This window comes from Corvus cornix, chromosome 1A (assembly GCF_000738735.6).
Source record: "Corvus cornix cornix isolate S_Up_H32 chromosome 1A, ASM73873v5, whole genome shotgun sequence".
NCBI classification, from domain to species: Eukaryota; Metazoa; Chordata; class Aves; order Passeriformes; family Corvidae; genus Corvus; species Corvus cornix.
The window spans coordinates 29,185,120-29,210,208 of NC_047057.1; the positions used below are offsets into that span (position 1 = coordinate 29,185,120).

Below are 25,089 nucleotides of genomic sequence, written 5' to 3' on the forward strand. Positions count from 1 at the left end.
CAAGAAAATTATTTTCAGTTTAGATGAAAAAAAGGTTAATGGAACAACATAACTTGAGTAGTTTCATTGTAGTAGTTCATGCAGAGCAAGTAGGAACAGATAGAACTGTTAAATCACCAGTCAACTAATTCAGCATTTTAAAAGGATAGAAGAACTTTTTGAAGGGGCTTATTACTGAAAACACAAAAACCTCAAGAGAACACCCTTGAATTCTGCTATGGAGCCCTCAGTGCTGCTTACATAAAGCAATGGAAAAGTAGCTGTTTCTAACATAGTTCTTTTTCCTCTAATAGCAAGAAGCAGGAATTCTGTTTCTTCTCACTTCCCTTCTTACACCCTGCAGTCACTTTCTTCTCCCATTGGAACTGCCTGTTACACTTTCTCATGTTGGAAGATAGATCTTCGTTAAAGAGACTATGAAATGATTCAGACAACACAAAGTTAAAGCATCAATCTTTATTTATAAAGTAAATTACAAAATAGACAAGGTAAACAGTTAATTTTAGCATCTGAAGGTGGCTTTTGTTGAATACATAAACACATTGATAAACAAAATTTCTGATTTACAGTGTCTATCTGAGCAACAGAGCAATTACTACCTTGATTAGTTTAACCTTTGATAGGAGTGTTTTAAAAGATAAAAATCTCCCTACCTTGCAACACAAACATTTATTAAATAATTACTTGTCCTGTTAATTAACTGTTTAATAGCTTGAGTTAACTGCAAGCAGCTGCATTGCTTTTGGGCTTTATGAAGGCCAACAACAATTTGAATGGACACTTCCAATTATTTAATGACCAGAGACAGTTAAAGGAGCAACTTTGATTAATGCCCACATTTTGTGCTGGCTCTGAACATTCATGAACAGAAGTGGAGGCAACTATGTAGATGTAAACGTGATAGATCTTAGAAAAATAACAGATACTTCTTTATTGCTGTCAGGAGAATAGCTACAAGAGGCCTGGAGAGACAGCCAGCAGTGCAAGACTTCATACAGTTCTGTTTTTGGGGAAAGGTGAGGGGGAGACATGCTCAGGACATCACTGACTGCTGGCTGGGTAGGGTGTGTACATCCACATAGAATATTTTCACATAAGGTAATTTACAATGTCTGGTTTTGGCTGAACTCTAAAGCAGCTCATCATTATACAAGAGTGTTTATCATTTAACCAGCTCTCATCATCCTCCAGATTAAGTTTTCCATTTTCTATCCTCATCTACCTAGAGCAGGATTAAAAAAAAAAAAAAAAACAAACAAAAACCCACCAAAAAAAAAACCCAGAAAAAAACCCCAACAACAAAACAAACATCCAACAAAACCCCCACAATATGCACACAACCATATCAGGTCAAATTGTTTAAAACATTTGGTATTAAAAAGCTGAACTTTTTACTGGCTCAAAAGAGTATAAAGATGTATGTGCACTCTTGCTATGGCTGGCACATGAGCAGGAATACCAAATTCAAACAACCCTCTAGCAGTAATTTTTAAATGCTCCACTCCTTAAAACCAAACAAAAACAAAAACTCCAAAGTAAATTAGGTATGTTGCAAATATTCTGAGTTAATCTAAAAATACAGTTAATTACAGTGTACAATGAGCTGCACATACAGTAACCATATTTAAAAAACAATGACACTTTCCTGACACACAATATAGAAGAAACACGTCAAAGACCAGCTCCTTACCCTAGAGGGAGAAGCCAAGAGGCAGGAAAAGAACACAAGAGCTAAGGGCAAGCAGGAGATTAGCTGAGGATCAAGAGCTATTGAATTTGACTGATGTAGTGTGTCAAATTAAATTTAAAAAAGCTGAAGTGTCAGATTTCTGCTGTATATAAAAAAAACACAGTAAAACAAACTATTGCAACCTTCACATTATATAGTGCAATCTCAGATGTCAATAGCAAGCTAGTATTGCCAAACAAAATAATAGATAAAACAATTTTTTGTCAGGAACTACTAGTGTCAAAACATTTTTCCCTACAAAACTAGATTAAAGTCCATCTTCCACCAGGTAAACACACGATTCAGCTCTATAATGAGTATATCCAGCAGCTATGATAATATCCACTTAACCAAGGCCGGCAACTCCCATGTAGCTTTACAAAACCCAAACCAACAAAACTCAAAAACCACAAAGGTCACATACAAGACACTGAAAAGCAAGTCCTCACTGGGAATATAATCTATTCACCAGTATTTGCCTCATCACACAGTTTCATATATTTAAGATCATCCAATACTTGATTTCCACATCTAATTCTTCCTTAATCCATTTATTAAAATAATCTATTTTTCCTCTTCCTGTTAAACACATTACTTACAGTTCAATCAAGTTTAGACTATTGTGGCTGATTTTAGTATTTTGAAGAAGGGAAGTGAGGAGGAAAAAATTCCCCAATCCTAACTAGGTGCTTGCTGCCAGCAGTTATTCAAGACCTAGCTGAATTTAAATTACAGATGTAAGTTACTATTGAAGTTCAAACATTTAGGAAAAGTCGTTTTCAGAATACCTTGAAAGTTAAAATTGCAGTTGATACTGCAAACACACTAGGATCTCAAGGATAACTCACCATTATGAAGCAAGACTATTTCAATTTTACTGAACTTACACATTTTTAGATCCAAGTGCACAGATAATTAATTATGAGATACTTTAGGCATATTTTTCTATACGAACTCATGCACTTTTAATCACCTCTTACTTGGTCATTCAGTACCATATGTAAGGCTTACGAGTGATACAGACATATGGAAAAACTATGGTGGTTTTATGTCAGATTTCTTTAAAAGATAATTCATTAAATTAGTTATAAATTTGAGATGACCAAGCTTTTGCCTAGGAAAACATCCACCTATTCCTGAACACTTACATTAATTGAACAATAACCGATTTTAGTTTATCTTTTCCATTACAAGAAAAAAAAAAGAACAAAACCAAACAAAACAACAACAAAATTCAACAATGCGTCCTGTCAAAATCCAAAGACAACCTTCTATTTTACTATTGTCCATAAGTGCTACAAGGAAAAATAAAGTTTGAGTTGGGACAATGCTATGTAGTCCTTCATCTCTTCTCCCGTGGAAAGTCTTAGAGGTTTAATAGGCTATGCATAACAATACAGCTGTGACTTACCCACAGAATACATGGGCTCCATAGTCTTATGTCTGCAAAGTTTATGATCACACGTACAGCTATTAAATAATGGATTCTAAATTAAAATAAAGGGGTACTAGCTTAGTTTTTCTCTTCTAGCTTTAAAATAATTGTCTCTTCTCTGTGTCATATAACATGGTCAACAAATATAATCATGTAACAATATAAAAACTGTTGAGGTCAGAAAAGAGAAGAGTAAAAAGAGCTTTTTTTTTTATCCCTAGCATCTATGAATGGAATGATTTTAGTTCATTACCAAAAGCCAGTATTTAATTTCTTACTCCAATAGTTTGACAAACACAAACAGTTTCTAATCACTAGGTGTTTCAGTCTCTGCTGGACCTCTAATCAGTCTTCGTATTCCCCTCTTCCCCGCAGGACCTTTTGGTTTAGCAAAACTCTGTTTGTAAGCGTGTTGTTTTGGATGTACTTCTTCATAAAGAAAATCAGCAGTTAATTCGTCACCATTATCTATTTCAATCTGGCAGAAAAAACCATCATACTCATATTGAAGTCAAAAACATTTAGAAACTTTGCTGAAACTCAATAGTATATTAAAACCATATGGTGCAATAATGTTCAAAGTCCAGCATGAAAAGTTCTCCAACTTGTGCCTAATGCCCTGAGAAATCTTAGATCGTTTTTCTGAGAATCCCATATATTCTTACCAGTATTAAGTGTGACTTAATTATTTTCCTGAAATGTAAGCACAACTAAACAGTACGTATACCAAGGAATTTTTTTTGTCCCAAGCTTTAGCACAGTGTATCTGTTAATACTAACTAGGAGAACACATTCCATGTGAAACTAGTGCTTCTCTACTCATTTCAAGTATTTACACATTTTAAGAATCAAAATTGTTCACTTTAGCATGCTTTAAACACTAACTGTATAAGCAATGTGCATACATATTGTTGCCTCTTGAGAAAGAGGGGGAGGAGTATAAACTAGCTTGTATTATTAGCTGGCTACTGCCACTCAGAAAGTATTCAAGTGTTTAGCAAGGAAAAGCTAAAATAAGTTTAATGAACAAAACGGAGGGGAGTGGCTTAGTTTTCAAAATCTAGATATATGAAACTGAATAGAAAGAAAATAGTGTTCTCTAGCCAAACTCCACTGTTTTAAATTGCAGGAATTTAGAATTCAGAGAAATGCTATGGCCTTGCTCTGCTGAGCATTCAGCACTTCATGCCCTGCCAACCATAACACTTGACAGACTTGCCAGCCCCAGCTTTGCTGTTACAAGTACATGCTTCAGAAATTTTTGTCTACAGGAATTTTCAGGAGTCACATAGTGCATTTATTTTGTTATAGAAAGGCAATTTCAGAAAAATAATTACATACAAAAACACATAGCAAAAATCTACTTGATTCATGTCATCTCAGTAAAAATGTATTAGTATTAGCTCTGCTATTTTTAAGGTAAACAATCTCCACAGAAACTAAGCTTCCACAAACGTGTTAAAAAAGTAACCGTAGGTCACAAGTGGACCATTTCTGTGGTCTCTGCTCGGGAGGTGAGAAGCAACTTTTTGCATCACAGTAAAATCTATACAGTGTGAAAATATTAGGTTACTTGCAAATCCTTGTTTGCCCCATCAAGGACTCCTAAGATAGCAGTTCTAATTTCCAGAACTACAGCTCAAAATTATTTTGAAAATCCCTACATAACTTTGGCTTTAAAGGAATTAAGTGTTTAACAACAGTAATGTGTTGTGGTCCAAAATATGACACAACTTCGAGTAAGAAATCATTAAGTTAATTCTATAAAGTCCTTCAAAGCACCCTCAAATACTTCCTTGACGCACAAGGATATATTTGTACAAGATAAAAGTGTTGAAATTTTGAAATAGAGTAAAACTTCCATGACTTAACTTTGTATCTGTAGCTACATCAACCATTATTTCCTCTTGAGGAGAAACTAAGTTGCACCACACTTTTCATTCTTTAGACAAAGTGGTGACAGAGACAGTCATAGTTTTTCATTAAGAAGGCAAGAGAGCGATGGAGAAAATACCCATACACCCAGTGCACTTACCTTTCTAACTATCTGCATCCACAGCTGTGTTTCTACAATTTCTAACAGTGGACTTTTGCAACTGGAGTAGAGCATTCGTTCTCGTATACTACAGGTATACCCTGGCATAGAGTAGATGAAAACTGCAGGAAAAGAAAACAACACAAATCAGACCATAAATACCCTCCATCAAAAGCTGCATCATAAAATCATTTAAAGCAGAGAGGCATTGGAAATCAACTATGCAATCTGAAAGCGAAAAATGTAGTGCCATTCTGGAGCTTTTTTACTTCAGCGAGTGTTTCATTTCAAACAGGAGATAAGAGAACGGCTGGTATCTGTATGTTTTCACATTTATGGGTGTTCATAATCAAGAGGGATAGCTCACTACTTTCCAAACATAAGGGCTCTTCTTCACAAGTTCACAGTTTCACAACAAAATGACCCTGAAGTTTATGATCATGCTGATCATAAACACATCTTTCTCTCTGCCTCAAAATTCCTAAGGAATTTGAAACAAGCCAGTTAAGTTCCATGTCAAGAAATTTTATCATACTTATGGATTCCAAATAGTCTCCTTCGTGTGTGTGCTTATACAGGAAAAAGTGGTAACGCGCAGCATCCTTTGGAACTCTTTTTGGCAAGTCCTTAAGTTCAGTATCAAGTGTGTTGGCCAAAATAATAGTTTCATTTTTCATATCGATTTGCTGTAAACAAAGCAAACATGAAGTTAATACACAAAAAGCAAACCAGAGAACATGACAGGATGGAAAAATGTTTTAATTAATCTAATTCAAAATGGTAATTTATCAGCATACTGTATCAACACACATTGTTTAGTAAGTGGGTAATCTATTTTATACTCATTATTGAAAAATAGTTAAAATATTTTATACTTGCCAGTTGTACATAATTGAGTTTCTTATTTTTCAATTTCTCCAGAGCCTGAATAGCTTCTTTAGCAATGGGGAATGCTACTCCTTGCAGTGTTTGATGCTTGGTATCTACACCAACATCTGCCTGTACCTGGAACACAAGTCAGCTGAGATGTTAACAGAAACCTCTGCAAGCATTCATTTGGTTTTATACAGTGACTGAAAATGCATTCCATATGGTTACACACAGAGCTAGCAGCAGCTGTTCCAAGAATAAACCACACCAAGAAATCATCCCCATACACAAAAGATCTGCATTTTTTAATTTACAGGTCATGTTTGTTTGCTAGCCTGAAAAGTTTCATATCTCTGAAACAGGTCTGCTTAGCAGACAAACCAAATCATCAGATGGAAAACTGGTTCAATTGTCAGTGAAGAATTTTTAAGTTAAAATCTGGTATAGAGGCACAATAATCCAGGAAAAAAAAAAAATCTTGATTTTCATATACTGTGTTACACTTTTGAACTGACAATATTGCTTATAAACTTTGTTATAGCTTGAGAAATCTTAGATCAAAACAGAGAAGTGATTTCTAGGGAGTCAAAATTTTTGAAGGAAGAGAGAAATTATGAGACAATCCAATCTTCTCGAAGGAAAAGTAAAGCTACTACTCTCCCTCCTGCTTCAACACACTCCCTCAACAAGTCTATACCAAAACCAAAGCAAACAAAAGAAACAAACAAAATCCTAATTTCTTACTTCTAGGAGGTCTAACACAAAGTTAAAAAAAAAAAAAAAAAAAAAAAAAATCCAGGACAAGCCAGACAGTTGTTCATAGTCCAGTTATATTATTTCTCTCAAATTACTCGAGAGAAAAGACAGTTATTCTAAAGCTGTTTTTCAAGAATTTATGTTTATCTTAATATTCATTCAGTTCCTCTTAAAATGTGCCCTGACCTCCAGTCTTCTTCAGTCTTAGTTTATTGTGTAAGTACTAGCTTTTGAGTATATTCACTTCCTTTTATAGTTTCACAATTACATTTAATATTGGTTATAAAGCTGCAAAAGTCAAAAAAGTATACCAAATGGAAAGTGTGGGCCTTAGATCTACCACCTAAAAGATGTGTAGCTTTATTAAAAAGAGATGCTAACAAAATATGAAACAAACTGATAAAAAAAATAAAAACAATCATACTTCTGGCGAGACTAAGTTATACTTCACATTTTAAAGAACAGCTTGTCAGCAACAACTAAAGAGGAAAAGAAAGCAGGCGGAGAGCTTACTTTGTACAAAGATCGATAACTTTATGAATGAGGTTATAGAAAAAAATGTTTTGCAAAATATATATCTCCATAAAAGCCAGATTGACAAATCTAAAATAGGCATCACAAAAATAATAAACCATAATGTAATATCATACTCTAGAAACCATATTAAAATACAGGTAGAAAATAAATACTCCAAACTAAAACCAAGCTGTCAAGTGTGGAGATAGACAAGGGAAGAGAGTAAACCAGCATAACTCCAGACATAAGAAAATGAACAGAACCACCTAAGTCACTTAAGAATATATAAACTCACTCCACTAAGATGTAGTTAGTAATGGCTGCTGAGTACTGGATAAAATGGCAGATGAAATTTCCTGTGAATAAATGTAAAGGTATGCAGGAGGAAAAAAAAAACCTCTTCTTTGTTTGTATGGTGATGGGCCTGAGCTAGCTACTACCATTCTGGAGCAAGACGTCGCAGGTCATTCTGACTAGGTCTGAAAATAACCCCCAGCAAACCAAAAAACCCTCGAACACTCCCCACCCACAAATGAAATGTTATAAATTGTTAGAAAAAAGAGTAGAGAACAGAACACATTATTACACACTGTAGATATCAGTAACATGCCTGCATCTTGAATACCACATGCAGATCTGGCTTCCCCATCCCTCCATTTCATAAATTATATAGCAGAACTGGAAAAACTGCAGAGAAAAGCAAAAGGATCAGAAGTATGGAGTGCATTGTTTAGGAGGAAGAACTACCCAGGTTAGGACTCTTCAGCCTGGAAGAGAAAACTGATAAGGAATACAACAGAGGTCCATGGATAGAGAATCATGGGACAGTTGGGGTTAGAAGGGTCTTCTAAAGGTGATCTAGTCCAACACTCCCTGCAGTAAGCAGCAACATCTTCAAATAGATCACGCTGCTCAGACTCCCATCCAACCTGATTTTGAATGTTTCCAAGGATGGGGCATCCACCACCTCTCTCAGCAACCTCATCACACTCATCATAAAACAAATTCTTGCTCATATCTAATCTGAACCTACCCTGTTTTAGTTTAAAACCATTCCCCCTTGTTCTATTGCAACAGGTCCTGCTAAAAGATCTGTCTCAGTATTTTTTATAAGCCCCCTTTAAGTACTGAAAGGCCACTAAGATTTCCCTGAAGCCTTCTCTTCTCCAGGCTGAACAACCCCAACTCTCCCAGCCTTTTCTCACAGGGAATATGTTCCAGCCCTATGATCATTTTTGTGGCCCTCTTCTGGACCTGCTCTAGCTGGTCCATGTCTTTCCAGTGCTGAATACCCCAGAGCTGGATGCAGAGTTCCAGGTGGAATCTCACCAGAGGGAGAGAATCACTTCTCCTTACCTGCTGGCCACACTGCTTTTGATGCAGCCCAGGATATGGTTGGCATTCTGGGATACAAAGGACTTTGTTTAAGGGGAGGGGGAAACTGAGGATTGATTTAATGACTCTTCTTTGCCTTCACCACACTCTCCATAGGGGCATCAGAATAAACTAGAGATTTTAGAGAGCAGTCAGTGGTTCTTTGGATAGTATTTTGTCAAGATGTAGAATATGCTGCCACAGGACCTGTGGCCAACAAAAACCTTTCTGTGGATTTATAGAAATGACAAGGCTAGATGATGGATGAAAAACCCATTAAGAAGAGTTATATAGTAAGATGTCATCTTTTGTGCAGGAAGATCCCTACCTGAAAAAGTTGAGACAACAGAAGAGCATTCAAGGTCATTATGGCCTTATTGCCCTGTTCCTACATCCTTCCTAGACTTCTGCTGTTCTCTCAAGGACTTGACAACAGACTAGGTGATCCTTTGATCTGGCGCAGTAAAATATTTCTTAGGGTAATTATGAAAGAATATACATATGGAAAACTTTTTCAAATCAGAAAGCTTTTTGTTTTTTAAGTTTAATTACATGCTTTGTAATGGTAGAAACAATGAAGAGAAAAATGACGTAAGTTAATGTATTGTGAGATGTTTCAAACAAAGCCAAAATGGCAGCAATGTACAATTTATGTGTCCCTGAAAAGCACAGGTATTGCTGCTGAAATTTCATACCACATAAAGACTTAGTCTGCATGAATTAGCTGCTGAACACATTGTATGTAGTACATACACTAATACCAGAAGTGATCACTGATCCCACAGAAGTTTTACATTCATTACTGGTTTTTTTAAAAGCTGATGAGGTAAAATGCAGTATTTAAAGACAGTGAATGTATTTCTGCATTGAATTGTTAAAATCAGGCATGAAAACTAACAAAAGACACCACTGGGGAAAAAAAAGTCAATAAACAACAAAGTTGCAGCAAAAGAACAGTAAAGTGAACACATAAGTGAAGATACACAGCTGTATTTAACACAATGGCTGCCTGGTATCCACCTGCAGAAATAAATCATACTTCAAACATGCACCACAGCTCTAATATACAAGTCTAAAGAACAAATAAGTTCAGCACATGACCTATTTTAATATACATCTGACACAAACAGTGTTCAAATGATGGAAAAAGGTGATAAAAAGTATCCTCTGAAACTTTTCAGTCACTAGGTAGCTGGCAATCATCAATTTTTTTGGTTAAAGGCATTTGTTAGAGATTTTTCTAAAGTGTTTGTAGCATAAGCAAATCAGTCTCTTGAAGAGATTAGCTATTTGGTTTGGATTTCTATTTTATTTTTATTGGAATCCTCTTCACTTCATCTCAGTTTTAAAGACAAGTGCACTGGTACTGGAACTATGTGCCTTTCCTTTAAGAATAAGGCTGCTGAAATAAATACTCCTGGCAATCATTCACTGCAATAACTGCTATTCTGTGTTTTCTCTACAACTTCTGCCACCATGGGAAATGCATGGGGGCAATCACATTTAGACAATGACTGAGGTTGGAAGACATCTCCCATAGGTCACCTTGTCCAACCACACTGTTCAATCAGGGCCACCTAGAGCCAGCTGCCCAGTTCTCTGTCCAAACAGCTTCTGAGTATCCCCAGGATGGAGACTCTCTAACCTCCCTGGGCAACCTGTGCCAGTGCCTGGTCACCCTTCAAAGAGAAGGGCATCCAGTGATACTAAAAGCTGAAGTTGCAACAATGAAGCCCTGCAGTTGCCAGGTCTCTGATTTAGACACAAGGCCTTTCAAACACAGTTAGATCATTCATGCCGCTTCAACTCCAGCCATCACCATCCTGCAGTTTCCACCCTTTGAGAAGTACATTTATATGCTCACCCACCCACACTTTCTGAAACTTTCCATTTTCTGTTCTGCCTTTTTTACCCTACAATACATTTGGAACTCTGCACCATTTCCCACACATGCTTGAAGACATTTTAGGTACCTCGTTAATCTTAATTTGTCGAAGTTCCTCTTCTGCTGCAGTCAAAGGTGCAGGGGAGGATTGTGATATCAAATATTTTTTATATCCATTCAGTGAAACATCATCCTGAAAGCACAATATCAATATTTATCAGGGTTTTTTTAGAATATAACTTTTCTTCAAAGATTTTCTAAGGAGCATTGCAAAAAGTAGTTGTCTTCCATAGAATTATGGTCATTTTATTTGACTATTCCAATATTCCATTATGTCTTGTTTCAGAAGCCCAGAGGTATCAAGGTTAATACATGTGAATTAGAAGGTGGGACCATAATAGGATTCCACCAGAATAACAGAGATGGTTGCAACTAAACCCTCCTTAGGTTTAACAAAATAAAGACAAAGTAACCCGCTGGATGTTGATGATCAAGGTCCTGAGTGAGATCAGCGACTTGAACACCATGAAGAAGCTGTGATTTTTCACATGGATGAACATTAAAGCCCAGCTACAATTAAGAAGTTTATAAAGACACAGAAACCAACAATTTAGAGATATATAAGCTGTAATATAATGAGCCAGGAAAAAGTGAGGTATATCAATGCCTTCCTCCATGTGCCCCAGGCCCATTCTGAAACAACAGTAAGACATGGAATGCTCCTTCCTTAAAACTGAGCCGGAAGCTCAGGCTTGTAGGACTAGACACAAACTCCACATATTGCATAGACTGCTAATGGTTTGGTGCAAGCGGCAGCAGAGATTGGCTGATTGAACAGACAAGAAAAAAATAACAGGACCGCTACCAGTAAACCCTCTTAGCAACTCAGTTATCTACTTCCCTAGAATACAGCCTCTCTAGAGAAGTTTGTTTACATGTTTGTTAGGATAATGAAACCTCCACGACAGGTTAATGCTGAATATAATGAATTAATTACTCAGTAAGCAACAAAATTGTTAGCCTCATGTCCACCACAACAGCCCATTTCTCTTTCACAGCTTTTTTCCCCACTACAATATCCTCTATTCTTCCCCAAACCTCCAACTCCTTCCATTCCTTCAGCATCAGCTGCCTGTGTCAATAGCAGCAGTGCTTTAGTTCAGATTTGTTCAGATGAACTGATTAACAGGTCAAAGAGAAAATAACTGCTGCAGTCTTTGCTGAAAGAGGAACAGAGGAATTTATAATGTAAGCCTCTAAGTAATCATCAGTTTTCATGAAAGTTATAGGAATTCTTTATCTCTGAGAAGTCTAATTTGTATTTCTTTTAAAACTGGCAACAGATTAAAAAGACTGATGTCTGCCTTACAAACAGGCAGGCATCATAACCATGTAAGGTTTATTTCTCACAGAAACTAAGATAACAAAATAGTCCCATATTTCCCTTAAAGCCTTTTCAACATCCCTTAGACACTCGCTAGATTTCATACATGCACCTTCCAACTACCTTACCATAAGTGACCAACTATTAATATTTTCTTCGAACACATCAGTAGCTACAAAAATTCTGTTTTCCTAAGTTAAAAAGTTGACAGCAATGCACATGAGTTATATTTTATGGTCAAATTCTAAAGAACTGACAACTTCATATCCTTAGTTCAAAAGAAAACCATTTGTTTTCAGGTGTTAATGGCTTACAGATCACTGATCCATTTCTGATTCAGACCCATACATCCAAAATGATTTTTGTATACTGTTGGCCTGGAAATTAATGTTGCCATTTTTAGAGGACTCATGCTCATGCAGTGAGATTAAGAGATATACCTATTATTCTCAGGTTATTTAGTTTTCATAACCATCTGAAGCAAAGTCTTCTAAGGATTTAGCCTGAAGATGTTAACTACACTTAGTAACTTGTTCAAAGGAGCTTAAATACACTTTAATACTGGAATAATACATGTAGTTTTTAACTCTTTTCCTTAATCCAAAAAGGTCATAAACAATCAACATTCATACCAATAACATCGGCTACTTTATTCAGTATTTAAAGTCGCTGTCCTGACTTTAACAAGAAAAACATACCTGTACTGTTCCAAATACTTCATCCTTAATATGGCCACCTCCAAATTCTTTCTTAAGCGTTGCTCGGGTTGCTGCATACAACATTTTTTGACGAACCTAGCATACAATAAGAGTGGTTTTTTTGGTTTGGTTCCTTTTTTCAATTTTGCTGTACACAGAGAATCTAGAATGTTGGTATACCAAGTCCATTAACAAACATCTTTCTTGAACAAGTATTTTAAGTGTTGAAACTGCACTATAAACTTGTAGAGCTCTGGATCATGATACTTACTCATGCTATTAAACTCACAAGGTCATGATACTATATATTATTATCGAAGTAGTTGCAAAACTGAATTGCAGCCTTAGTTGGAGTATGAGCTTTTTTTTAAAATGGGAAAAAATCGACATAATCTTTACTAATTTTAAATAGGAAAAAACCACAATTGTTTGAATCTTTTGTCATCTGGTCTGTGTACTAATTGATACAACAGACAGCAAAAGAGCAGACTGGAAACAGCTCATTATTACCTTTGATTTGATAGTGACTCCAGATAGTTATGGTTCAACTACAAAGTGGAAAAATTAGGTTTGCTCCCTCTTAACCTGTGTCTAACAGTCACTTACTCCTGTCTCAGCAGTCCCACCTTCCCTCCTTATCTCACCATCATGCTATCCTCTCCACAATACTTCACCATTTCCACATAATCGTTTCTATGCACTCCAACTTTTGGTGTCTTACTATTTCCTAATTGCTAGTGAAAGCAGTAGGAATATTGGAACACCTTTGCTTTCTGTCTTCCCTCATCTCACATTCCCAGAACCTGTACACAGTACCCCAGTTTCTCCTAGAAATCCTTAACTCTAACCTCAGTTCTCTTCCATGCTCTCAAACTACTAAGAAGCAGCCAGCAAGCCAAACAGAATAAACAGCTTGAGCTCACACTATAATCCTTCTCTATGTGAGCACCCATTAAGATTTCTGTCCTTTACTCTTCCATGAATTTTTATCAAGTACTGACAGTAAGACAGGGCAAAAAAACCCCTGTATTGTGTCTGCCAGTCAGGCTAAAAATACATTGGATCAGCTGTATTCCATCTAGACCTACTGATTTGCTCTTCAGTCATCTTGAAGAAACATTTTCCTAGTTTTCTTCTGGGAATGTAGGGGGAGGTTGGGGAATGCTTCATTCCTCAAATCCTTCTCCTTCATATCTTGGATTCAGATCAAATGGTACTGTTGAAAAATCATGAACAGCATGAAGCCTCTGATGACTATTACTTACAGGAGAGTGATCAGGTGACCATGCAATGAAGATCCATTCATATCCTTGAGCATTCTGAGAATCTAATCTGTATAATATATAACATGGTTGCTTGTCTTCAAGAAGGGGAAGGACAAAGGAATCATAATCCTTTTCCCATGATCCAACTGGCCGTCTAGAGGATCCCACAACAAGCTGCTCTGTAACCAACAACCAAAGCTACAGGTTAGCAACAACACAGTCAATACTATCTGTCAAAATTAATAATTACAATAAGAAGTTAATTGGACACTTAATCTTTCATTATTGTGCCCAGAAGAATGGAAGACAAGAACACTAAGTCTAAAAGTGAGTGAATTCCTACAAAAGCTGTGCATGTTCAAACTCTAACTTACTTTAACCCAAATACTGATAGTTGAGAAGTAATGTGCTGGTTGTCATCAAGTTCTTTGATCTGAAGTGATAGCACTGATGTTAGTTTCTCTAGCATAACATACACAGAAGGGAAGTAAGAACTGTCTTCTACCAGTTAGTTTATTTTTAAATTTGGAATACTTAGGTATAAATGAGATAAGAGTAAGCTTTCAAATTTTAGAATTATAATTACTGATGCTCTTGCTATAATGTATTAGTGTTTGTACTCATTGTAAGGCGTCAATAACCCAGTTATACAGTGAAAAGAGTTTGGAATAAATATGCTTGCACTAATCACTAACTTGACTATGTAAGTAGATAAACCTCTTTCTAATAGAGCTCCACAGCTATGGTCTCTTTAAATGACTGAAGTTGTTTATTCCATATAATTGGCTTAAGTCTGTATAGAGTACTTCAATGGTATTTAATTATGTGAACAGCTGTAGCAACAAGATTTTTCTCTTATTTATATATCACATCTCAGCTTCCAAAGGAAAGTATTAGTATACTGTCTCACAAAACAGTGAGTTACCAGTTTCCCGAGAAATACCAGCCCCCACAAGTGGAATAGAAAAACCTTGTTTAAATGGGGTCCTGCAACAGTTTGAAGACCATCACAGTAGCTAGTATACAAACCACGTTTTGAGAGTCTAGCACTTAATTTATAAAACTTCAGACAAAAGTACAACAGCACACAAATGCCTCTACAGCAAAACTTCAAGCAAAGCACTCCACCACAGTAACTCACAGAACATGAACAGCTCAGGGCAAGGGTGTTTGGCCCTTCTTTGAATTAGATGCAAAGTACCTGAAGTACCTGAAGTTGTACACCTAAACCAAGAGCATTTAAAATGTACCTGCCAATTCTGAACTCTAGGTGGATTTATACTCACTTGGCTTTAGGATACAGCCAGAGGAACTTTATGCCCAGCAGCAAATCTCTTCTCTTATTAACTCAGATTAGCAAAACTTGATTTGAATCTTATCTGTTGGCTATTATCTGTTACTAAAAGATCCTGATGACAGATGAGGCAACTGCCCTTCTTCCAGTACTCTGAAGTGCTGTGGGAGTTTTAGAGGTTTCTTTCTGAACTGCAGAAAATAGTATCAAACACTGGATTCTGCTTCTTACAGAGGTGAAATGCATATGTCTGTATGTTTATCTCTATATATGTGTATACACATGTATACATACACACAAAAATGAAAAATAGGGAAAGTCTTCCATTTGTATCTTATTTCTAGGTTTCATTTCATATTATAAGGTAGCATATACACAAAAGTATATTGTTTTGCCTTGCTTAATGGGAAAAAAGCCCCAAAACAATGGTATGTCAGCATTTACCTTGTGCTACTGAGACTATCACAAAGTCCTGCCCGTAAACTTACTATTGCCACTGCCTTAAAGAAAGCTATATTAAAATATCAGAAGACCTTCTAAGAAAAGCAAACACAAAGAAGGTAACAGTAACCTAAAAATAAAAGTGTGTATGCATGTACATGTACCTTTTTCCAGCTAACAGATTTTTAATGTACTGTAAATTAATGAAGTCTAGAACAAACCACTTGAAAGTGGACAACTGACATACTTGAAAAGATAGACTAAACTAGGAAATACCATCTACAACCAACCAACACTGCTATTAAAGAAAATAAAAGTAATTAAATATACTATCTTTCAATGTTTGCAGCCTATATTCCTGACCAAGAAGTTCAAAGATCAAACCCAAGTTCTGACAGAAATTATGCAATTTTTCTATTTATACATATATGTTGAGGTTTAAGAAACAGTTTTAACTTTGAAAGTTTAAATGAAGTTACAGATTTATAAAGGTATTTTCTATGTAGCCAAATTACTATCTAAACATCTACTTTAGCAGGACTTTCTACATGCAGTACTTTTATACTAATACATCCAGGAAAAAGGCAGATGAAATTTACAGTTCTACATCTAAGGTGATTAGTTGTTGTGTAAGACTAGCTCTCTGTCTAATGAAAGTAACCAGAGTGTCCAAGCACTACACAGGTGTGGAAATTTTCATTCCCTCTACTCTTTCTTTAGTAAGAGATAAGAATAAGCTTATTTATGTTATACATATTAAATACACAGCAGTTCTTGGTAAAATATGAAATTACAATTGGGAGAAAAATTCAAATGCAAAAATACAGTAGCATTGTGGTGAAAAAGCTTAGGATCACCAAAATTTAAATTTTACCTTCTGTATATGAAAAACCTTAGTAACATTAAGTTTGGCAGAGTTCTGTTTTTTAAACAATTGTACATGTAGGTCATCAAAGCAACTAGGAAAATATCTAAAAGAACCAGAAAAAAAGAATAAAATTTGACTAACCATTGTCAATGACTATTTTTAAAAGTCTGTATTGTCCATTTCTGGCTCCAACAAAGATGTCTTTAACGCTTCCACTAGCTGAAAAAGAGAAAATAAAAGCAATCAAATTAACACATTTCACTTCCCTAGGACAAAGAATATTCATGAGGGTAAGAACAACACTGGAAAAACTTACAACTGGCCCTTTGCTACAAAGTTGGACTGAAAAACGAACACAGGAGTGATGCTCCTGCTATGCTGCATACTGTTCCAGCCACCAGCATGCCACAGAAAGATGAAAGGCAACATTACAAAACAGCCCTGCTTTCTAGCATAGCAAATGATTTTCAACATTGTGAAAATTAAAGGTGACATCATATCATCAGTCTCAGGTTTCAGAGTTAACACAGCAACACAATAAAAATATGACACATCTCAAATTACAACAGCTTCATGAAGTCTGCAGGCTTAGTACAAACTTTCAGAGAGAAAGTTTACGCCTGCCAGGAAAATGTTAGAGCTTGTCTGGCAAAAGTGATGGTCTTTCCTGAGAACACCTCTCTGCAGAGTACCAGTGAAAGCTGCCACTCATTGCTCATCTTTAATACGACCTTATCTCCTTCTGTGGTTGATGACATTGTTTAAGCCCCAACCTATTGTAACAGGATGGCTTTATAGTGAATTTACAAAGTAACTAAAATATTTTTACATGTTTGTAAATCACACTGACACTATACCACCAACATGGTAGACTCACTTCCCTAAGCACACTGAAGAACTGTGCTCGATTCGCATGAAGACCATTCTTACCTCAACTGCTCCGCTAAATAATCCAAGTGCAAATCAGTTTAATTATACCAGACACAGAGGGTTGTAAGGATTTACTGAAGAACATTTATTGCAAGCTGGTCCTTTAAGTAATCCCATAGCATAGAGCATAGTGCCAACAAAACCAACATCAAACCAGGAAACAAATCGATTGTTTACAGTCAGGTGGAGGCCAAGTGAACAGATGGTATCCAGCAACATTACTGCCCATACTCAAAACATTTTACATTTATGTTCATCCAAGTGGTGCCAGGCCCATCCTGAGAGTCCAAAACGGCATGTTAAATGAACGCATTAAGCAAACTGAACTGCATTGGGTCACCAGTTCAATCCCAGTTTCATCCCGGTTGTCATCTTCCCACTAACCAGTACAGATCCTCACAGCAATTTGCTGCCAGCTTTTCATCTGTGCTGGTCTTCACCATTCCATAGAGCAACCAAACATTGTGCCATTTTCTAGACCTTTTGTTCCCCCAGAAAATTCTTTGTCCTCTTCTTGTCTATTATCCTTCTTTCCTTATTCTCTCCTTTCAACCCCACACACCAAAACAAGACCAGAATACAGCAGTCCCTACACCAATTCCAGAACTGTGACAGGTCCTGAAAAAATATTTTGAGACACTTGTGAAACCAGCTCACCATCAAGTGATCTATGGGGTTTTATCCTTTTAACTGTTTATAAATTCACAACAATATTATTTTCTGTTTAAACTTTCTGCATAGTAGAGGGCCACAGAATCAAAATTTGGGCGTATTTCAAGAATATTTTACAGGAAATATTATTTTAAAATTATTTAGAAGACTGTGGAGCCATTCAACTGTATCTTCTCACAGTTAATGCATTCTGTGACTTGCTATGGTATTTATCTGCACTGGCCTGTTTAAAAAGTCCAGTCCTTTTAGCAACTGCCTGGTACATATCACTGTGCCCATGACTTCATTTCTGTTTCCAGAAAAAAGCAGCCCATGCTGCCAAATCTTGTAATTGTTTATGAGTGACAGTAGCCTGCTTGTAGCTAAAGCCAGCAATGGCACAAGCAGAGCTATTCCTCTTCCAAATTGCAGAAACTGATGCTTTGCTGCAAACAGGAGTCCTGATTAGTGCCTGCTGAGGCAGGTTCCCAAAGGAAAGCTGCCGAGTTTGTTCTCTACAGCTGTCCTCAGAGGACAAATGATTCTCAGACACGAAGAAGAGCAGCAGAAGAGGCTTAGCCACTCTTTTGCTTACAATAAGCAACAGAGTATTCTTCTGCTCCTCCCTCCAGCATTGCCAGGAGAACAAGGGATTAAGAGTTACTAACAGGTTTCCCCAGACAGGAGAAAAAAAAAAAAAAAAAAAAAAAAAAAAGTTATTCCAGGTACACCCCTAGCCTGAGAACGATTGAAGAATTTAAAACAAGAAGCTGCAAAAAAGACCAAAGATTGGCATGCAAAAGAAGAAAAAGAAGAGATGGAAAAGGGTGCAGACCACATGCAGCAAATGGACAAAAAAGGGCATAGAAGAGCAGCTAAGGGCTGCAGTGGCTGGGACAAAAGTCACCTTCAACAATAAATACCGGAGTGCAGGCAAAGTACATGGTACTAGTCACCGAACACGCAGATTGCAGAAATCCAGACAGTAAAACCCGACCCCTCCATAATCCTGCTGTATAATCCCTGCTTAGCAATTCTGTGATTCACGGGAACCCGCTAATACTGCGAAACAATACGCCGTCTTCTTCCAATTGCTCCTCGCACCCTCCAAGGCCTGGAAACACGGGGAAAAAAGGTTCCCACATACTTTTTCCCCTTGTGGCCCCCAGTGATGGGCTTTATAGTGGACTCTCCTACGCCAGGGCTCCCGCTTCAAGGCAGCCGGCAGCGACCCTCGGCATTTCCCGTGCTGTCCAACCCATCCCAAACTCGCTGCGGCGACCCCGAGCAGGAGACAGCCCCCGGCTCGACGGTCACTCGGCCGCCGCAGGAGAACCTGCACTGGAGGAGTTACCTTAGCCCAGGCGGGCCCTCCCCGCCATTCATGGGGCTCTGCACTGAACACTTTCCTCGGGCGGGCTCCCTGCCTCTCCGGGGCGGACAGGCGCGGTTCGCCGGGCGGATAAACCCTACAGGCTTCGCCTGACCGGGAACGGAGCTCTGGGTTCGACCCCGAGTGGCGGTGCCCGCCGGGGACGAAACCAGCAGCAGTTCCCCCGCTCGCTCGCCCCCCCGCCAGCCCGCGACGCAAAGGATGGGCTCCTTCGGCGGCAAACAAAGAGCGCAGTAGTGGGAAAAATCCCGCCGGGACCGGCCCGCTAACCGCCCGCCACGGCCGCCTGCCCCCGCGCCGCGCCGCGCCCCGACCCGCGGGCAGAGGCGCTCCGCCCGCCTCCCGCCCGGCTGCAGGGCCAGAGGGCAGACGGGGCCGGCTGTCATGAGGAGCAGTGGGCACCGCGCAGCGGAGGTGCGGGGGAACCGCGCGGGTACCTTGGATGCCGGTCTGGTGGGACATGTCGCACCGCGCCCAGGCACCGCCGCCGCCTCCCCGCCCGCCCGGCCGGCCCAGCCCGGCCCGGCCCGGCCGCGCGCACGTGACGCGCCGCCGCCACTCAGCGGCCGCGAGGGAGCGCGGCGCCTTCCGGGCCCCGCCGGCCGGGCCGGGCCGGGGGCTGCGGGCAGCGGCCGCCCCTGCCTCGGCACCGCCCTGCCCCGGCACCGCCCTGCCCCGGCACCGCCCTGCCCCGCGCCCCCTGCGCCTCCGAGCGGGGCTTCCGAGCGGGGACGAGGCGTAGCTCTCTGCTCTACCTTCCCTTTGCTCTCCCTCTCCTCGCCTTTCTGTCGCCCCCTTCACCTGCTGTCCCAGAGCCTGCAGCGCGACCCGCCGCGGGCACCGCCGGCCCAAAGCCTGCGGTCATCCTGCCTGGCAGGAAGGGACATGTGCCCCCCGGCCTTGGTTGCTTTTTAACTGAAGTACTGAAAAACAACTGGGGTGAATTTAGTTGATCTGTAGAAGTCCGTGGTGGAGCCATGTCGGTCTTGCTTGGGGCAGCACATCAGGTGTGTGTGACAGCCGGCTGCATGCGTATATTCTAAATTTCGGATTAAACAGTCCCTGACAAAGAGCCCACAAGTCAGGGAACAGAGCCCAGACCCAGGGCTCGCTCAGTTCTGGCCCTTGCCCCTGACAAGGCAGTCTTTCTCTGTTAATTTTGTGGTATTTGGTACATGGTGGCACTGCATCAACAGAAAAGGTGAAGATTTCCTCTCTTTCAGTGTGGATCTGGTGGTTGAGCTACTCGTCTGCCTCAGCAGGGCATGGATCCAGGCTTAGAAAGGATGCATCTGCTTCTCAGGGCCCTATTCGCACAGCCAAAGCTTCTTTATGCCTTTTCAACCTGTGTTGGTACAGTTTCCCTCAGCTTTTTCTTTCAAAGTTTCCAGTGAAGAAGAGTCGTGTCTCATGAATTTAAGCATGCTCTAAAAGTAGGTTTACTTTTGCTATCTCTTTGGCAGGCTCATCTGTCTGTGGGTTGAGAAGCACCATCCTCTTAAAAACAAAAAGATTCTGTAAAAATCGCTTCATTGTCATGTAGTCAGCATTTTTAATCTGTGCTGTGGTCTGGATTAGGACTCCACAGGCAAAATATGCATGCTGTAGGCATTAATGCTGATGATTCCTTCAGGTTCCTGGGAGTTAGCACGTTTTGTGGGGTGCTATTCAACTAGAGAACACAAGAAGTGCTGTAAAGGGGCATATCAAATATCCAACCCAATGGACCAGGCAAGAATTGAAGAGTAAGGCAAGCACACGGGAATCCTTCCCTGGTTCACCTTCCCAGCCTGCAGAGTGCTGCAGCCCAGGAATTTCTGAAGTGAGCTGTGTTGATAAATGTGAGTGCCTGTGCTTTGTCAGATCACCAGTTTGAAGAACATGTGGGATTTAGTGTCCTATTTGGGAAATGTGAAACAGCACTGTAACTGTTACGTGAACTGTGCTGTGTAATGCTAGTCCAGCAAATACAAAGTCACTGTGGAGACACATCATCAGCTAATGAGCTGGGACTAACAGTAGTTGGGGAATCAGAGGCTGCAGTTCTTCTTTCTTCTAGCAAGGAGGCTGAAAGAAACAGGGAGAAGAGTTCATGTGAAACCAGGAAATACAAGACAGGTAGTGCCTACCAGGTACTTGAAAGTCAGCTCTTGTGCCTCTATTGTAAGCCTCCAGGAGCACCAGGGTTTTTTTTTAAAAAAGGAAGAAACTCTTGGAGGAGAGCTTTTCCAAGCAGAAAGGAGTACTAGAGATCCAAACAGAGTGGAAAACAAAATGTGGTTCTTTCACAATAACTTTAAACTATTTGAGCCCAAACTTGCCCCAGGTTCTAAATTCTTGGGTTTTCCCTGTTTTGGTGTTAGTGCTTGTAGAAGATGAAGTTGTCTGAAATTTATGAGGGAAAAGGTTTTCCTTGATAGACAGATGTCCTGAAAGCACCGATCAGTTCCTTGCTCCAGTTAGTCATGTGTTCCCAGTGACACTGCTATTGTCACAATGTGGTAACAAGGATGTGTGCCTAAGACTGTGGAACTGTTTTTTTCAGTGGAAGTTCATGCCTAGACTGGAAATATCAGAGTGGTATAACATCTGTCACTATATTCAGATCATCTTATTTGTCTGTCTGAGGTCGTATCACTACAACTACCACCAATGTGAGGGCTCTAAAGTGCAGGAATGCGATCTTAGAATCAGTTTGATATGAAACAAGACTGGTACACATTGACATTTTGTAGCACTTTTTTTGGTAAAAAGACAAACTGAAAGTCAAAAGTGTTTTCTTTAAAATCTCAATATCACAAATATTTTCCTGTATTACAGTGATTGATATGTGTCAAAGAAAAGAAGTTGCATGGAAATTAACACAGGCAACTAGGGATTTTATATCTAATAAAGATTCCTACAGTTCTGAATTTTAGTGTCCTTCGGATTCTTACTAAACTGCTTTAAATCATTAAACTCCTGTCCAAATCATAAAGAGTGTCTGGACAAAAATAGGGATGTTTATATGTTAGCCTATGCACTAAGTAACTTTTCTTCTTTTTATTGGTAATAATTTCTTCCTTGTACTTGAATTGTTCTTTTACAGTGGATTTTATATCTAATTCAGGCTGTGGCTCTTTTGGTAGAGACAGCATGTTGCAGTTTCCCAAAATTATAATAAGATTTCTTTAACTGAGTAATAAATGACATTTTTAAAGAGGAAATACTTCTAATAGATTTTGGTGCAGCATTTTTTGGTGTGAATTCTGGGTCTTGTTTTCAGTGCCTTTAATGTCTTTTACAATACATTTACTTCTTCACTGATTGAACTATGTTCTATTCAAGTACTTATGCTAGTTTATTAAATGTTGTGGTTATAAGCTCTGTGGAATCATCAGTTCACGCTGTTCATAGTTGTGTAATGGTGTGCAATCATTTTTTCCTATTTTGATGTTTCTGGGAAGTCCTGTCCCAGGTTTGACTCTAACCGTCCACCTCACAATGGAAATGCATGTGCTTTTTTTACATACAGTTTCTATTACTGCATTTTGTACCTATCTTGAGATGACACTTAAAACATTAAACACATTTCCAACAATGGAAGTGTAAAACCCTTTCTTTTTACTGGGCATTACTCTAATTTCAGTTTCTTGCTGCAGACCTCCATTGCCTATGGATGTCTATCCTGATGCTCTTCCGAACTTCAGTTTAGATTATGTTTTTCCCCCATCAGCATGGTCTTCAAAACTAACCATATTTTAAGATAATTAAAGTATGAGAGAGTCCATCAGCAAGATGAAATTTCTTCTATATAGAGTAAAAATACAATATCAACTACTTCCTTCAGAAATACATGAAAATTTCATTTCTTCAACTCTGCTTCTAGTTACCTCCATTCCAACGCACTCAGAGGGACCTAAACAGAAATTAGAAATCACGTCTCTCCTAGAGTCAGATTTGCTTTTAACTTTGAGAATAATGTGAAAGGTGTTCCTAGCAAATAGACTTTGATTTTTGAGCGTGCCAATGTTGCCTGTTTGTAAGTCTCAGTATATGTAGTTCTAATCAACCAACACTCTATATTCAAATAAAATAAAAAGGTATTTCTTAATGATGAACAGAGATAGTCTACTATAGATAGTCTACTATTAAGAATTATTGCTGTAAGAACCCATTGCTCTCTTGCCATTACAGCAAGTGGTTTTCAGCACAGTGTGGACAGCTCTCAGTTCATGTTCATCAGTAAGCCTTTATAGCAGTAAGAATATATCTCTTCATCTCTTTATGCTCTGAGGCATTTCTGTTCATTTCTTGTAAATGAACAAATAAATAATCTAACTCCCTTCTCTCTCCCTTCTCTTAATATCCATAATCTGAGGGGTTTTTCTTTCTGGCTCCTTAAAGAGCTGACACAGTAGGTGATTTCTGTGGGTGGCAAGGAGCATGCTAGATAGACAGCTATTTTAGATTGAATTGCAATATAGTAAATAGCCAAGATTGGGGTGTTGGGGTTTTCCCAGCCACTGCCATAAATGAAAACAGATTAGCAGCAATGGGTTTTGCTATCCTAAAGGTTGTAGACAATTGAATTTTTTCACATTTTGTTGTGCTTTGATAATGAGATGCAAATATCCTGTGAAGTAAACTGAAAAAAGCACAATTGGTGCGACTTCCCATCTTTCTTACCTCTTTATGTTCTGTTAAGTACTTCCAGACTATGAAGGAGTTGATTCCGTTTTTTTTTTTTTTTTTTTTTTTATATCTCTGTCCATTTCTAGTCCTTATGCTGATCTGGTAAATCTATAGATCGACACTAGACATGACATATCTGCATTCTCTATGCACAGCATAATGGACAGTGTTATCATCAAATTGTTTCCTGCTCTCAGTGATTTTTAATTTACAAAATTTCTCAAATGTTGTTAGTTCTATCACATACTTTCCCTAGTAGTAGTGATTAATTAACATATAAATACCACTGCAAAATCACTGTGCAAAATGACTTGTGATCCAGTTATCCTGTTTGCCACTCTTCAGATTTTCTCTTCTGTCTCTATGGGGTGTTATTTGAATGGATTTCTGAAGTGCATTAAACAGTAAGACTGGTGTCTCTGTGGTTCTTTATTCCGCCTTTTTTCTCCAATAGTAAAATTTATTTTCATTACTTAAAACCTATGTTTGCTCGTTAGTTATTGATGACATGTTCCAATAAGCTTCCTAATGTGTAAAGCACACAAAAACTTTTTAGGAATCTTCTTACATGATGTTCAAAGTGATTCTTGGGTCAGAAAAAGGAAAAAAAACCCTTTGTTAAAGACCTGGGTAGCTCTCTCAGGGCTTTGGAAAAGATTTATAAGTCACAATTTAAACTTTGAGCTGTCAGGACTAAGCTAGTGAATTTGTGCCTTCTTCCTAGACCATCCCATGCCTGACCATAAATGCCAAGATTTTAAATTTGACTGGAATCTAGAAGAAGACTGCACAGAAAATATGAGAGGGACATAATGTATGCCAGGAGGGCTAGTGGCTAGAGACACACCAATTATCTGTAGCAAGGTGTATTACATTGCTGTAGCTCCAATC

The 25,089-nt window shown here is 38.7% G+C and overlaps 1 protein-coding gene across 1 annotated transcript; it reads right to left on the reverse strand.

Moving 5' to 3' along the window:
* Positions 1 to 441: 441 nt before the first annotated feature.
* Positions 442 to 20,045, reverse strand: TWF1 (twinfilin actin binding protein 1). Its single transcript, XM_039571717.1, has 9 exons — positions 19,962 to 20,045; positions 16,692 to 16,769; positions 13,948 to 14,126; positions 12,683 to 12,778; positions 10,689 to 10,793; positions 6,079 to 6,204; positions 5,735 to 5,885; positions 5,200 to 5,321; positions 442 to 3,642 (listed from the first exon to the last, which is right to left on the reverse strand). The coding sequence occupies exons 1-9, from the start codon at positions 19,984 to 19,986 to the stop codon at positions 3,472 to 3,474; spliced, it is 1,053 nt and encodes a 350-aa protein (XP_039427651.1). The 5' UTR covers positions 19,987 to 20,045; the 3' UTR covers positions 442 to 3,471.
* Positions 20,046 to 25,089: the final 5,044 nt, after the last annotated feature.